The sequence below is a fragment of the Mercenaria mercenaria genome, chromosome 3, assembly GCF_021730395.1.
Source record: "Mercenaria mercenaria strain notata chromosome 3, MADL_Memer_1, whole genome shotgun sequence".
Lineage (NCBI taxonomy): Eukaryota > Metazoa > Mollusca > Bivalvia > Venerida > Veneridae > Mercenaria > Mercenaria mercenaria.
The window spans coordinates 93,521,510-93,538,503 of record NC_069363.1 but is presented as its reverse complement, the minus strand read 5'-3'; the positions used below and the strand labels follow the sequence as shown (position 1 = coordinate 93,538,503).

Below are 16,994 nucleotides of genomic sequence, written 5' to 3'. Positions count from 1 at the left end.
TTCGGTTATGAATTGACTGTAAAACAGAAAGTGAGTTGGAAAAGATAATTAATTGTTCTTCACTATATTTTGATATAAAATTTAGGGCTAAATCAATTGCATTTGCCTCGGCAGAAAATATTGTCACATTATTTGGCAGACACAAATAACTTACTAGGACAACGAAGTTCATCGATTAATAAAAATGTCTCCCTTCGCTTAAACTGCAACAGGACAAGGACAAGTATCATTTTGCTCATCTTGAAAGCAGCATCGTTAGAAAAAGGAAATTTCATAGTTTTATATAAATATACCTCATATCTCCCGTAAAACCGAAGTTATGATTTTCATTTTCTTTACATATCGCTTGTTAGTACCAACCTATTTACCAAATTAGCCCGCCCGCTTAGCTCAGAGAGAGAGAGAGAGAGAGAGAAGATCTTCCGAACGCGGGGTCTTGAGTTCGATCCCCGTGATTCTCCGTGACGATTAGATAAAAGACATTATGTCTGAAATCGTTCATCCTCCAGCTCTGACTCAAGTTGGGAAGTTGGCAATAACTTGTGGAGAATAGGTTTATACTGGTAAAGAATCCAGGAACACTGAACTGATTAATTGTCCGTCGTTACATAACCTAAATACTGTTGAAACACAGCGCTAAACCCAAAACAAACAAACACAAATAATTACAAAATTATTTCTAAAGTTTACGGCAGGAGTGTGGAATAAAGTCTGTAATTATCAATTGTGTAGATTCAAGATAATGATAGTGATTTGTAGCTTTAAAGTAATATAGAATTAGGCTTTTTTCATCGGGAATTGTTATTCTAGCCGTAGGATACCAATATACATACCCTTATTTTCTTTCATAAATATTCTATGACCAACACACCTTGCGAGCCCAACATATATCAAAATTCTTCTAGCTGTTATTATGACGAACAGAGAGACAAGCCAGGAACAAGATATTCACATATATAACGTCTATATCGCTTTACAACATGTGCAAGACTAAGGCACAGAATATATATTTTCTCAAAATACTTTACATTCATCCCGCCGTACTAAATAACTCGTAATTTTCTGGCTTCATGTTTTGTTAATAATATATCACCTGTACCATTTAAAGATGTAATAACTTGTATAAAACCTTTTGTTGAAATCTAAATAATTTAATAATGACTTACTACTAAATGCATTTTTGAAATAAGCTCTCCCGATTGCAGCCTTGATAAAGTCCTAAAGTTGTAATATCTAACGGGGGAAAGTGAGCTTTGTTGCACCTCAAAATGATAGCAACGCATTTTGGTAGTCACTACCAAAATTCGGCCGAGTTTTGGTAGTCACTACCAAAATGCGTTGCACTCAACGCAGTTTGGTAATTTACAAAAATGCAGTACCAAAATGCGTTGGATATGTAGACATCCAACGCGAAACGGTATTAATAATAATCTCATGATTAACAAAAAGAGTACATTGTGACGAATAGACGATATTATTTCAAAGAAAGTTATGATGGAACTTAGTCGCTCATACGACTTTGAACTTTTGACCTTGAAAATATATCGGCCCTAGATTCAGTCAAACAGGACAATTGGAACACACGTGAGAGAGGTCAATGCAACTCTAACTTGGACATACATCGAGAGATATTGAAGGAACTTGGCACAACTGTTCACCACAATTATTTGATGCGTCGTTCGCATGACCCTGGGACAAGTTTCACAAACGCCTATAAGTTAAGTATAGACTGTTTGAGATTTAAAATTCAGGAGATTCACGAGATAAGGTCACGTAAGACGGGTTGTATAATACCTTTAAAAGTATATAAGACCCCTAAAATACGCACAGGAATTCACCATTTATGTCCATGTGGGATGTTTTAATAAATATCTAGGTTGAGGACACATGTGCCATCCTCACATTCATACTTCGTTTGCAGAATCAACATTTCGTGCTTTAAAAAAATCTCGTTGGACTATCCCTCCAACAATTTGAGAGCCCTTTCACACGCTCAGGAATCTGCATTTTAGTTGTTTTTATACGAAAACTATATCTTGGGAGGTGTACTCCGAGCCCCCTCCCACACCATTTTTATAAGAGACATTCCCTCATTTTACCTCTCTCTTTTGTGCGTAATGTAAAATGAGCACAGCCCCTAATGTAGAAAAAACTACCAAAATGCGTTCCATTCCATGATCCTTAACACATCATATGTACCCTTGCAACGCACTTTGTCGCTACCAAAACTCGGCCGAATTTTGGTAGTGACTACCAAAATGCGTTGCTACCATTTTGAGGTGTAACAGAGCTTGAAAAGAAGGATAAAAAAGACACTGTTTTCGATGTTTTAATTCTGAAAAAAAACATTAAAGAAACGAATAGATGTCAAGTTCAAAATTCTATATTATTTCGTCATAATAAATCATTATTACACAACATTTAATGCTTAATATCATCATTGAATCTAATGCTACTCAAGTCAGATAAATGTCTCATGATCTTTTTCTTTAGCTAAAAGTTAAAATGAATGTTTCTGTAACCTTTAAAGTAACTTATTTGATTTCATTCAAACACAATATATTTTGTTTAGAAAAATGAAAACAGAATTTTCGCCCAAAACCTAATCTTTAATAATTTAATTGCATATATTATGAAAAATATGTTTTACCTAAAAAAGTCATAAACGAAACAAATATACGCCCTGTTCTAAATTTTGTTAGAAACAGGATGGTATGCATGTCTTTTATGTAGACCCATTAAGAGAAATCTAATACTAATAACAGAACGTGGTAAAAATTACATCATGTAGTAAATAAATTACATAATCCCTATATTTTCTGACATTACATGTCCCCATACAAATCAAAGTTAAAGATTAGGTTTGGGGTTGGTATTTTTACGAAATCACATGTACAACGCAAAAAGCATGTAACAATACTTAAAACTCTCTCTCAAATAACTGTTCGGTCATTCAAATATAGTTCAGAGTGTTTGATAGTTAATGAAATTATTTCCAATGTCTCTTATCTCATTTTATAAAATAGCTTTTGTATTTGTGACTGGATTAACTACTTGGTCTACCCTTTTGTTTATACTTTCTGAAATTAATCTATAAATTGTCATTTTAGATCTTATGATATTTGGTAACCTGTTTTGATCTGTGTCAGTTTTAATAAAAGATAATTATCTTAAACGCTAATATAAATTGTTTTCAAATAAAGAATTTCAACAAAAAAGATCTTTCTTGTATATTCGTAAGATATATCATATATTAAATAAGCAGAGAAAGAAACACCTCCTTCATTTTTTCCTAATACATTGAACTCCTCTTCCCGCAACAATATATAATTTAAATATACATTATCTTTTAAAAATTTCATGATTTTCAAAAATTGTCATGTCGGTAATAAAACAAATATCAGAAGTTACATTATTTTGATATGTATACACAGAAACACGCAGATAGATTCATACCTACCTACCTACCTACCTATCTACCTACCAACCTATCTACCTACCTACCAACCTACCTACCTACCAACCTATCTACCTACCTACATACCTACCTGCCTACCTACCTACCTACCTACCTACAAACATACCTACCTACATACCTATCTACCTACCACCACCTATCTACCTACCTACCAACCTATCTACCTACATACCAACCTACCTACCTACATACATACAAACATAATGCTTACGGTTATTACAACATTTAACAAAATTGACATTACAATTGTTCTTGTATGCTTTAAAAAAGCAATGTAGCATATATATAGCACGATCAAGTTCTTTACTGTTATATTAGTGCAAAGCATCATTTTCTGCTCATTTATTGCTCGTGTGATGTTGCTATAGTCCAATTTTGAACAGCATTTTAATTCAGTAATAGCGGCCTGTTATACGGTTTAGCAGATCTGAATTGTTCTCCACAAGCAATAGCACATCTCACTGCATCAATCAGATGTGCAGGGCAAATTCTCTGCGGTCAAATTGTCACCTGCAGAACAGTATCCGCGGCACATCGTACACCCCCTACTAAGCTAATAACCTGATCTAGGTTGTCCCATATACGATCATAGTTTTCAAACAATCTACTGTACAGATAAGAGTTGGAGCTTGATATATGAGCTAATAGACTGATCAATACATAAGGTAATAGACTGTGCTATCTATGAATTAATATACTTTACTATATATGAGCTTATACTTTGCACTCTATATAAGCTAATATACTGTGCTATATATGAATTATATACTTTACTATATATGAGCTTATAAACTGTGCTATAATATCTTGAAAACAAAACAAACAAAAAAACAACAAACAAACAAACAAACAAAAAACACGCAACTACGTGTTAAGTACATCTTTGTTTAGAGTTTCAGGAAAGGATAGTGTTCAAGTAAATTATCTAAATAGACTTTTTCTGTGTACAGCGTTATTTTTAGCAGTGAAAATGATAAATTAATCATAAACTTTCAAACAATTTAAGACAGAATCTAATGAGTAAATTTCAGAACTTTCCGTTTGTATATTCCGACCGATTATTATCTATAATTAGTAAACCTAGCTATTGAATGTTTTTGCATATCTTCAAGAAGCTATACATCGCAAAATATTTGTCCTAGCTAAAATAAATACTTGTTCCGTGTTCTACAGATGCTGTTAACTCATACAAGATATCTCAAACTCTATAAGAAAACAAAAAATGCAATCTCTGTTAATTTCTTCTTATATACATGTAATCATTTGCCTTTTACATTTTGTAAGACATTCCCGTGTATAACAATATATTATGTAATAACTAAACACTTGATGAACAAAGGGTCAATAACAGAAGTTTCGTAAGACCATTAACAATAAAATTTTACTTAAGCTTCATATAGCAAAACAATAGGCAGAATTGAATATAACGGTCCAAGTGCAGTTTATATATTGACTTGACTGATAAATTCTTTATTCTTCTTCTTTCGTTTTCTGCAAAACTACACGTCAACTGAAAAAAAGGATACACAAGATTTATGTTTTGTCGGTATTTTATATAAAGGGGGTTTTCTCCTTATTAACACAGATTTTCTGTCCTGTTGAAACGCAACTTGAAACGATAATAACAGCAGGTTTATTCCAAAATATCGGGTATACAACACATTCTTTTATGGGAGTGATAATTGGCGACTAAGATGTGACATTGGCTAAAACAAAACACATAAACCTTAAACAATAATGTTTCAAGTAAACATATTTTAACACACACCTTGAAGTGTACGCTCGCAGATGTAGGGCAGTTCTTCTTCACATTTTAAATCGTTCCATTTGTCCCTAAGGTAAGTCCCACAATTCTCGTCCCAAACATGGGTTGGCTGGCCAGGATGCCACAAGGGCAAAGTAGGAATCTGTCCAGATGATATCCAGACAAATTTGTCATTTCTTTCTTTGTCTGTCATACCGATCCAAAACCCTACTTCGTCTGAAATAAAAGAAATGTTTGCCTTCTTTTATTATTATTATTTTGTGTGTGTGTGTGTGTGTGTGTGTGTGATGAAACGAGCACATTTAGACCGGATTAATCCACCTAATGCAGGACGACTAGATCTCTTATGTATCTTAAACACAACACAGAAGGTAATCCAAATGTAAAATTATGTTTATGAATAAATGCGCCGGTAAATTTAATATTAACAAGTATCTTATGCCGATATGGTGTCAGCTATAGAAAACTTCACACGACAGGAGCGTAATCAGTATAGAAACTTGTCAAACAACAATATCTCGCAATATTGAGCACAACACTACACGTACTATAATGGTCTCAAGTTCGGCACTCTGTTAGGCAATCTAACTTATATAATTTGTTCTGAAACTCATACGGGGCATTTTACTGTTAGATAAGGTATATAATATTCCAGTGCGAGTTCAATGTTTTAAAACCGTTATTATTAGTCGTAGAAACCTTTATGCTTACATTCATAGTAATTCCAATGCGGGAGTTTTGACATCAAGAAGTGGTGTTCCATGATATCGTTAACCTCAACAAGATCTCCGCCCTTTTCTCTACATGCCTCCTGTAAACATTTGTGAAAATTAGGGTTTAACTACATTTGATTTTTCAGTCCTCAGCAGCTATTATTAAACACTGTTGAGCTATATAAATAAATTACCGTCTCTAAAGGTACTTCAATTACTGCTACTGAAAGTTACATGGCTTTATAACTACACGAAACAATGCTAATGGCAGCAATTTCACAAAACTCTGCTTAAATATTTGCAGTGGTAGATGTCTCTTTACTGTAAGAGGAAATCATTGCAATGGTGATTGATACTGAACGACAAGGTAGCCTGTCAACTGTCCCAATTGTCTTTAAAGCAGATATATAATAGATATAAAACAAATTGAGGAAAAAAATGCCTTTTTGGTATTGCATAAATTTATAGTGTAGAATAACGATTTATAAATCCCAGCCGATCTTTTTACAGAATTTTTTAAACTAATATTATAGATCATCAGGAAAATATTTCTTATTTTTTTTAAATACCAAAGCATTTGTCCATGATTTTTTATCAGAACTGAAGAAATAACACCTGCATCTGTGCTGAATCCAGTTTCGAGGACATTCTGCAATTGAAGTAAATATTATCTGGTGATTTCAACAACTAATATAATACTTGGCCTAATTACTTCAACATTCTATGTCTGAGTTTCAAGGTATAATATATATTTCTTTATTTCCTCCATTGATGAAGAGCATTGTAAAGTCAACATTGCGGCCATAGTGACATTAAGTAAAGCAGTTAGGTTGTACACAAACACCAAGATAAAATGTTCAGGGGCGGATATGACAAAAGTTATAATTGCCGCTTGCCTACAAATCGCCGGCAAGAAATCTTGAGCACAGAACTTAGCTCATAATGCCGCAAATAAGCACCATTTTCGCTTCGATTTGACTTGAAGTTAAAACAGGACAGATGCTAGATTGGTACTGGAAACATAATTTTAACACATTTTTAGAGCCTGTAATAGTTCTTTGCTAGGTGAATCAAAATTTAAAGAATGGGTAAAATTTCAAGTTACTTTTCTCTATACATTTATTATCCACAAGTATCCCAGAACATATTTAATCATGGCTTAAACCACAAACATTTCTCCCATCGGAATAAAATGGTTTGGTGAATAACATAAGAAAACGAAAACGCAAATCGCATCTTATTAAAGAGTTAAAACTTACGATCCTGTACAACGCATGCCGAGCCACTTAGGATCTCAACGCCACTGCAAACCCCACCACAGCCGATACAGGTGAGTAAATCCGGTTGATAAAAAATGACATGACATGATTTTTTCTTGTAGCAAATCCTAGCACATTCAACAGATGTTGAAATATTTTCTGCTTGAAAAATGGTGTCGTCTGCTACACATCGGAAGCCATCAAGAATCAAATCTCGACCAAACTTTGTAAAAACAACAGTTAACGTTGTTTGAAAACTGACAAATAAAACAGAAAAGAAGAAAGATAAATAAACATCATTATACGCAGTGACGTTCATATCGTCTTTTTTGTACGTTTTACGGAAACATATTTCCAGCACAATTGTTTTGTTTAATTTTATTAATTTATAAGTAAAGCTCGCTAATGAAATTGAAATCTCACGATTGAAAGCGTTTGCCTACAATAGGATATTTGCTAACAGCACGACGCTAAACGATCAACATCCGCGCAGATCTGAGGTATGTAAGTTCAAACGACACTTCTTATACATATTTAAAGCTTCTGACAGAAACGGTATAGACAATGTTAAAAGCAAGATTGGCCTGGCGGCCGAAATACTTTATCAATATCGGAGCTACTTTGGAAATATTGATTGTGTCACCCCTGGATCAATGCAATTTTGAAAACAAGGGTATGGTAAAAAAAAACAACAACTGCATGCTTCCAAATATCGTGAGCTGTAACAGTTGTTAAGAGAATTATTTCCTTAAAATACAGTCACTAAGCATTATCCTTTACTTACTGTTATTAAATATAAGTGTAAATTAAACTTATCCTCATTTAGATGGACTCTATAACTGTTTTACCTTCATAATTACTGTTACTATTTTACTAATTTCAAATGAAGGAATGTAATGTCATTTAAATATTGGACAGATCTTTGGCATCAATTACGTTTTTGCTCATTTCATTACCTTTAATAATCAGACAATTAAATCGAGTCTACCATATTTTTTTCTGTTTGTGATCTGTGCTTTCAGAGGTTCTTCATGTAAAATTCCATTCAGTTTCTCGATTATTCCGATAAGAACTTCAGGAATTTGTTTAACAGTTTCCGCAGCAAATAACATCAGTTTGTAATATCTCAATGATGCCGAACACGTACGATAGCATAATCATTATCCCTGTACAGAAGAAAATGTGGGATTTTTAAAAGGGAATATTTTCTATTTTCTTAATTGAATTAGTCATAGGTTTTCATGGCCTGACAAAAGTTGGAGAAGGACAGTTGCCACTAAACCGATCATCTTCTCCATCGAATCGAATTTGCAAGCTCGAGCTTGAGGTACTTGTGATGTTCTATCTGCGGGTTCTATCTGTGTTGAAAAAAAACAACATAGATGTGCCAGATTATAATTTGGAATTATTCTGCTCTCAGCTATGAACGAATCTCCAGTACATCATGTGACTTACCAGCTGTAATTTTGAGAAACGAGAGTAAACTTCGAATGAAAAAAATATACCCCGCCATTTAGAAGATATGCACGAATTCAATTATCAATGCCTATAAACGGAAGATGCAGCCCCAGGTTTCGTATTTAAGCTTGCATAGTGAAATGCAAGTGAAATCAAGCTGCAAGTGAAGATTTTATGAACTTGCATTTTTTGCAAGTTACAACATTTTTTATCATTACTTTTGCTGTTATTTACGGTGTTCCGTTTGGACCAATGATATTTATATTTCGGAACCCTATATTTCAAAGTCGAAATCACGAAGCTACGATGGTGACAGTCGAAAACACGATGGTGAAAGTCGAAATCACGATGGTAAAAACTCGAAACTAAGATGGTAAAAACTACGATGATGAAAACGCGATATCATTTCGCGTTTTCACCATCGTGGTTTCGTGTTTTCATCATAGCGCTTTCGACTTTCGTCATCGTACTTTCGACTTTCAACATCGTACATGGTTTCAACTTACACACTCGAAAGTCGAAAGCACGATGATGAATGTCAAAACCGTCTTCTTCGAAATATCAACGACGACTGCATGGATTCCGTAGAAAAGAAAACAAACGTTTCGGCGTGCAGTTCCTTATTGTAATATGTTTCTTTTAAATAATACAACTACATTTGGGTAATGATTTATTATGAGTCATACTACCTTAACTCTTAAAACAACAAATAAGAAGCGTCTCGAATACTACATATATGTTTTGAAGAAGATGAATTATTCAAGTAACTGATTTCAACGTCTATAGACATCGATGGTTTTTGTGAATATTAGATAAACATGATGATTTATTTAGTAACTTTCAAAGAATTTAAGCGAGATTCTAATGGATTTTTAGTTTCTCTTTTGACAAAACAATATATGCTATTAGCAAAGCTTCAAGAAACAATCCTTCAAACAAGTGTTACTGTTCTACGTAAATTCTATTCCTTTTCACATTTTAAGAATCGTTATTCAAATTGGGTAAAGATATTGTAAACGTGATAACTTTAAGCAATATTAAGAGCATTTACCCAATTATTCCCTCCATTGGTGCTTTTCTTAAAAAAAATCAAACCATTCTTTTAGAAATGGTTCATTATCTAAAGGCAGACAAAAAAATACAGTTTATTTTAAAATTAAAATTTCCTAATTAAACATCTTATTTTTTTTCAACAACACCATACCATAGACAATTCTGTCTTGAACTGGTTAGAGAACATGTTATTTCCTCTGATCTGCACCGGAGAAAGCTGGTCCTTGGATCTTGACGAGTTCGTGAGTTTGATCCTCGGGCGGGTCAAACGTTCTCCGACACGGTTACATAGAAGACGTCGTATTTAAAATCATTCGTCCTACACTTCATGTTGAGATGTTGAATATAACTCGCAGAGAGCAGATTAGTACGGGCACAACATCCAAAAACATTTGTAAACACTTTATTCCCCAACCCCACATGCTAAATAATTTAAAAAAAACTGTTTATAATCAAAGGTCTGAAGGACCTGAGAATGCGCTTCTGACTGTTGAGAAGAAAGAATCACTTTAAGGTATACGGGGACAATGATAGTTCAGGATGTTGAAGTATATTAGGTTATTAAACTTCCTTGCTCTAATATATTTACTCAGCTGAAAAGTCATATTTTACAAGCCGATATGTATTTACAGTATTAAAATGAACAACGGTAGGTAACTTTTTAATCTGTTCTTAAGTTTCTTAGCAAAGTAGAAAGAATAAAATAACTTAACATTCGCAGTGGAATACTAGTCCAACAATAGCGTCATGCGGATACTTTCATCGATCAATAGCTTAAATTTAATCATTGATTTAACATGCGATTTTTTTCATTTTTTGACCACCAAATACAAAAACGGCATCGATATCCACTGGAAGGTAATGTGGTATATTAAATTATGTTATAACTACAAACAACATACACTATCAACAATATTAACATAATCTTTGTTACTACTGTGATTAGGGCTTGAGGATGCATTGAACCATATATATAGCTGGGTTGTTTATTTATGAAATAATATGTAGCATAACTATATTTTAACATATCAAAACAATACGAAAGGTCCAAATGTAGTAGGTCTTAACAATGTTAAAATACGGGAAGTAACACGTCCCGCGGAATAACTTGGGAGTGCTTAGATGTCTAGTGAGTTATTCTACGTGCCTAATAGAATATACATTGTGTCTGAATTAAGAGTAATACGACTTTCGTTTGAAATAGTAGATCAAATGTTACAGCAGTAGTACTCTTTCCCGACGCCTGTAATATGTCGACATGATGTCAAAGTATTTTTCGTATTAGAATAAAACAAATTACATATTGCTTTACCAAAAGATTTTCAGTATGCAGACGGCATGCGTCCAAAGAAGGCATAATTACAAAAGGTTTACATATTTTGGTGCTGTGTTATTACACAGCAATAAACAGCATAAATTTTAAAAAGTAACATGTTGGTTCATAATAACAAGAATTTTGCAATATTAACTTATTGCGATTTCAATCATTTCGGTCGTTACAGATCAGCATACAGCACCAACATCACGTCTCGCCAATGCTAACATTATTTATTTAAAAGAAATTGAAAGTGCAAATTTTATGTCCGCTAATAAGGACATAATTTCAAACTTTTTTATTTGTAATACCTTTATTAAACAAGTTTTTTACAAATAACTGGAGATTAATTCAATACAATCTATCTGATTTCAAAGTGCATCGCATACACAAACTTGATACCAGCTCAAGAGGAAACAAGAGTCTTCCTAAGATGGCCACCACCTGGGCGTGGTGGGCGTCCACCCTCTCTACAACGGCACCCGGTTGCACCTCAGTTTCTGGACTGGACACCGAAATGAAAACTCGCAAATATCCGTTCAGCACCGACTTTGACACACGCTCACGAGAAAACTAGAGCTTCCCCAGGGTGGTCAATATGCCGCGTCCACATGCACGGACCGCTTCTACAACGGCCACTCGGAGGTACCCCAGTTTCTTCTACGGTTACGCCCACAGAATCTACTGCTGGAGGCAAAAGGGCGTTTTCTAGAGTTTTCCTGATCAAACCCTTACTCGGAAACAAGAGTCTCCCCAGGACATGCCACCACCTGGTCGTTATCGGCGTCGCCCTCTCTACATTTGGCGCCCAGTGGACCCTATTCTCTACAGTTCGGATGACACGAATCGCAAACCGCACATATCAGTTCAGGACCGACTTTGACGCCTGTTGAAGAGAACGTCAAGTATGTCGCATCCGCATGCATGGACCCCCTTTACAACGACTACCAAGTGGGACTCCAGTTTTTTTTTTACGACTAAGGAATCTACACTAGCCCATCTCTGCTCGGAAACATGAGTCTTCCTAGGATGGTCACAACCTGGGCGCTGTGGGCGTCCGCCCTTTCTAAAACGACCACCCGGTCGCACCCAAGTTTCTTGAGCAATTACGGGGCTAGACACCGCAACGAAAACTTGCAAATATCCGTTCAGGGCCGACTTTGACGCACGCTCATGAGAAAAGAAGACCTTCCTCAAGGTGGACAATATTCCGGGCCCGCGTGCACTTAATAAGAATAGCTCTATTCCCAGAACGCAGCCTCTTAACCCTTATCCTGCCAAATGTATATAATGAACTAGTCCATCTTTCAATTTGGACGGTACCATTAACTGTACAAAGGGGTGATTACCAAAAAGATACTGACTTAATGGCGAACAGTACATATCTTGATCAGACTGCACTGATGTGCAGGCTGATCATGATCTACATTGGTCGCAAAGGCAGATTTAGTCATTTTCAGTATGACAAGGGTTAATTCATTTAATTATAACTGTCGTGTTGCGAACATTTCACCTTTTAAATCCCCAGCTAGCGGCTTCACCTACTGTTCTGAGGCGGTGCCTAGCTGCTTTTCTTGCTTTATTATTTGTCCTTATTGTCTGTGTGTGTTACTTTGTTTATATATGCGTGTGTGTGTGTATATGTTTATCATATACACATCTATGTGTACATTTCTGCAGGGTTCGGTCTGAGAAGGCTAAGTTCATGGAACTTGCTTGTTTTTATTGAACTTCTAAACTTACGATAGGTACATTTCACGGTGAAATTAAGTGGTTGTTATTTCTAATTTGATCTTAATTACCTTAATAGTGTAATACATGTTTCAAATGTTTATGTCCAATGGCCAGTTAAAGCAGCCTTTTATTCACCTTACAGTTACTCCCTTATGGACATATCTTTTAACATCTTTATGTAAATTCCAGCAACACTTGCTGCCTGGCTCTTGAGCTCCCAGATATGATGACCAATTCTGAAGAATGTCTTCACCGGTGACATAAACATCGTTACATGCTTTATGACACTCTTTGGTTGACCTTCACTCCTAAATATAACGGTTGACTCTTCGACTTGATTTACTTCTAAAATGTAAACTGGAGTGTTTATGCAATTAGCTTTTGCATAAAGCATTAATTTAATATAAGTCTGGTAGTTCGATCCACTTCTGCAGTCTTGTATGACCATTTCATTGAATCTCCCTTTTTTTTTTTTTTGGTGATTCTGGAATATGTACATTTTCCAACAGCGTATTTACTATAGGTGGCAATTGTTTGAATTTATCTTTGGAAGGTCCACAACTTTTGTGTCTATGTATTCTGGTCTTTTGTAATAGTCGATATTGTTTGATGCCTCGGCCCTGCCATTGTCATGATAAGGTTGTTTAAATAAAAGCATTTGATTGTACTTGCGAGCCATGTAAACAGTTGTAGTTCTTCCATTTGCACAACCCTGTATTTAGATTCTTCTCTAAGACATCTTCTGATGTTTTCAAGCTGGGGAATATCAACAGTAGCAGGCAAACTCATTGTTCTGCATTCTTGCATAATAACTACTTTTTTCACTGAATCCGCCCATGTATAAACGGGAAAAAAATCGTGTGCAAACAAGGCAATTCACGTGCTGTTAATACATGATTTTTATTTTTGAAATGCTTTGCCAGGGACGTATGTACATGTATGTATTTCTGCGCAGACTGATATTTGGCATCTGCATCTTGCTTCTTCCATAATAACCTCTTCTTGTAGCATTATAGATACAATGTAATCCATAGTATGTTTAGCTGTATCAGTTTCCAACCCCAAACGTACTTCCCCCATCAATGTACGCACTAGCTTCTCTTAGAGTTTACTCCCTTTACAAAGCGTCTGTTCAGTTATTGTAAATAACTGTGAATAAATGATAAGTATCGCGTGTAACTTGTGCTATTGCCCGTTTTTAGGTATTATATTAATGATTTTTGTTAGTATCAGTCGGTTTGTTTTTACCTGATTTTTCGCAGAATTCATATAATAAAACTCTGAAGCTAGTCACTAGCTTCGTACTCATCCTACTCTAAGTGTGTTCGTACTCAAAATAATTTGAATGTAAAGTTGTTGTTTTTAAAATTGTGTTCCTGTTAATCAATTTTTTAAGATATGTGCAAAATTATGTGTAATATAACGTTTGTAATAACTAAAAATAAAAATAAGATGCTCAAAAATCTTCAAATCTTCAAATCACGCTTTTAGTAGCGTTGTCGTTATGTGTGCTCCGGTTGTGGATATTTAAAACATGTTTACCGTTTCCAAGAACAACCGAATGGTAACTAAAAATGTACCGGAATCGTAAAGTCATCACGTATGAAACTTATGCATTCAGTCGTCGTGTAGTGTTTTTATGCAAGAATAGCGACAATACACGTTTGTTTTGTGTATTAACGCCTGCAGACGTTAATACACAAACAAGAGGGCCATGATGGCCCTATATCGCTCACCTGTTGTCATTACACTTGAGGACAAGAAGGTCCTCAGAAAAAATATCTAAGTCCAAAGGACAGTAACAACAAAGTGAAGAAATTTAACCAAAAAGAAAATACAATTCTTACAAGGTACAGATATGTCAAAATACACCTAAAAATTGGAGGTACCATCCATGTTGTACCACAGAAGTGGTCTCAGAATTTCCCTACGGCCAATGATAAAAAAGTTACTAAATATAAGCTATTTATAGTAACGTAAAAGGAAAGTAATTAAAAAAATATTGTAAGTGAACAAAAGAAGGATCTGCCAAATTAATCTGTTGACATGAATGAAATTTCGGATAAGTATCTTCATTAGTTACGGAGATATACCCATTTTAATTTGAAATAAAGGGAGGTAATTTGACATAAAATCAGTCTATAGTTATCTGCCCTGGTTGGCTCAGTCAAACTAATGACAATAATGAAATTTCAAATAAATCCTATAAGTACTTACTGATATAAATCCATTTTGATTACAATCATATGGGAAAATTAGACCCATCGATTTTTCACACGAGTGAAAATATTTTATATAGCGCAAAGAAGGAGGCCTTTATTTTATTTAAATTCACGGAAAACGTATTTTAGCTATATTAACTTTGCAAACGATGTGATAATATTCAATGCATTGTCTTTCTTATGAATATCTTATTTCAAAAATGAATTTAAAAGAAAATGGTCTTTTTTGCGTATACTTTATGTCTGTCTATCTACATTCTAGCATAAAACTGCTGTTCTTGTCACTTTTCGGGGGTGTTTTAACAGGAGAGAAAACGTGTGTTAACAGAGAGATTCTCGCGCTCGCGTGCTGTTATAACATCTTTTTATATATGCGCGTTCGATGGCAAAGCGTAAACGTCATTCGGCCCCAAAAGGGATAATTCAAAACGAAATGACGTCAACGTAAAAAAACAACTAAGAGATTCCCGCGCATTTCGTGGAAATTTAATGACGTTGAGTGACATTGTATTCATTTATCAGTTTTTACGAGTTTTATGCTAGAATAAGGTTAGCGCATGTTCATTTCGTGTTATAACATCTGCAGACGGGCTTGGGCACCAACCAATCCCTCGGGATTCTGCAGATGTTATAACACGAAAAAACATGCGTTATCCCTACAATTAGAAATATAGTAAAATATGGATAATTTGCTGAAATTTCTTCTGTTTAACAAAAAATAAATAGACTCTTATATGTGCTTAAAGACCTTTGCAAACGACTTAGTAATCTATATTCATTTAGCTATTGTTTCATACTAATTTCAGTTTTCTAGGTGAAGAAGAAATGGTCTTTTTTAAGCATTTTGCAGATGAGTATAGGTTTTTTTTCCTTATCGGAAAGACTCGAACATTCTCGTATGTTTCCGTCAATTCTTACGGAATTTAAGCTCCTTAACGGTAAAGACTGATATCTTCTCACCCGCTAAACTGCACACATGTACGGATTTATAAATTAGTGAACGCTCCATAATATGATTTCTTTACAGCCAATAGTCAATTTTAAACAGCTGGAGGATCGAAGTTCAAAATCTAAAAAAGAAACGTTGAAATTTTAGGCGGCATATTTTGGGCAAGTTAGAAGTAGGAAATCAAAATTCAAATTTTGAAAGGATGATGCTGAATTTCGCTTACATTGAATTTTGCACATACCCGGAAATCGAAATTAAAATAAAAAGAATTCGTCGAATTTCGAGGCTGAATTGAAATTAGATCCAGCAGGATGACCGAAATTCAAATATTTTGAGGGGAGTGGTCGCCCAGTGAATAATGTGTCGGTCGCTCAACCCAGGGGTCGTGGGTTCGAGTATCCGTGAAAGGGGTCACGACCATGACTTCTCATATGACACCAGTAGAAGGTTTTCCTGGAAGCTGGCTGTTTAAAAGATAGTTTCACATTCAATACATATATTTTAAATTCGATTGCTTTGAAAATTCGAGCATGCTTGAAATATAATACCGAGAATAATCTATTTAGATTTTTAACAAGGAGCTGTGTTCAATAAACACTTGGTGCCCCCGGTGGCATCCTTGTCGATACAAAGCAACCTAAGTCTAAAACGAGGTCAAGTTCAAGATCAAGGTCACACTGAGGTCAGGTGATGTCTGAAGATGAGGAATGATCACAGGTTACATCTGCATTAGTATCAGGTCATTCTAGTAAGGGGTATTGATGCTAGACGAAACGGTCCCATTTGGTTAACCTCGTACGGACGGACGTCCGAGCCCACGAATGAACATGGGTACAGAGAACAATAGGTAACGGAAAATTCTATTCATTCCCTAGTGTTTATTGGGTACTTTTTGTCGTATATTGGGTACTTTTTAACAAAAGAAATACCCAATAAAGGTCCATCTGTGGGAATGTCCGCACAAACGAACGGACAAGACAATCACTATATGCCTCCCGCATCAGTAGATGCCGGGGCATAAAAACTTGAATTTTGATATATCCGATCT

At 35.0% G+C, this 16,994-nt stretch overlaps 1 protein-coding gene across 1 annotated transcript; it reads right to left on the bottom strand.

Annotated features, from left to right (window-relative positions):
- Nucleotides 1-2,315: 2,315 nt before the first annotated feature.
- LOC123524004 (perlucin-like protein) lies at nucleotides 2,316-9,030 on the bottom strand. Its single transcript, XM_045301861.2, has 5 exons — nucleotides 7,216-9,030; nucleotides 6,526-6,605; nucleotides 5,955-6,054; nucleotides 5,247-5,459; nucleotides 2,316-4,988 (listed from the first exon to the last, which is right to left on the bottom strand). The coding sequence occupies exons 1-5, from the start codon at nucleotides 7,532-7,534 to the stop codon at nucleotides 4,978-4,980; spliced, it is 723 nt and encodes a 240-aa protein (XP_045157796.2). The 5' UTR covers nucleotides 7,535-9,030; the 3' UTR covers nucleotides 2,316-4,977.
- Nucleotides 9,031-16,994: the final 7,964 nt, after the last annotated feature.

Bases quoted from the DNA above. Each gene is read 5' to 3' on its own strand.
- LOC123524004 (XM_045301861.2), bottom strand. From the start codon at position 7,534: ATGAACGTCACTGCGTATAATGATGTTTATTTATCTTTCTTCTTTTCT. The intron at 6,606-7,215 runs GTAAGTTTTAAC...CTTCAATTGCAG, and splicing joins GGCATGCGTTGTACAGGATC to AATGTCCTCGAAACTGGATT. The intron at 5,460-5,954 runs GTAAGCATAAAG...CTTTTATTTCAG, and splicing joins GCATTGGAATTACTATGAAT to ACGAAGTAGGGTTTTGGATC.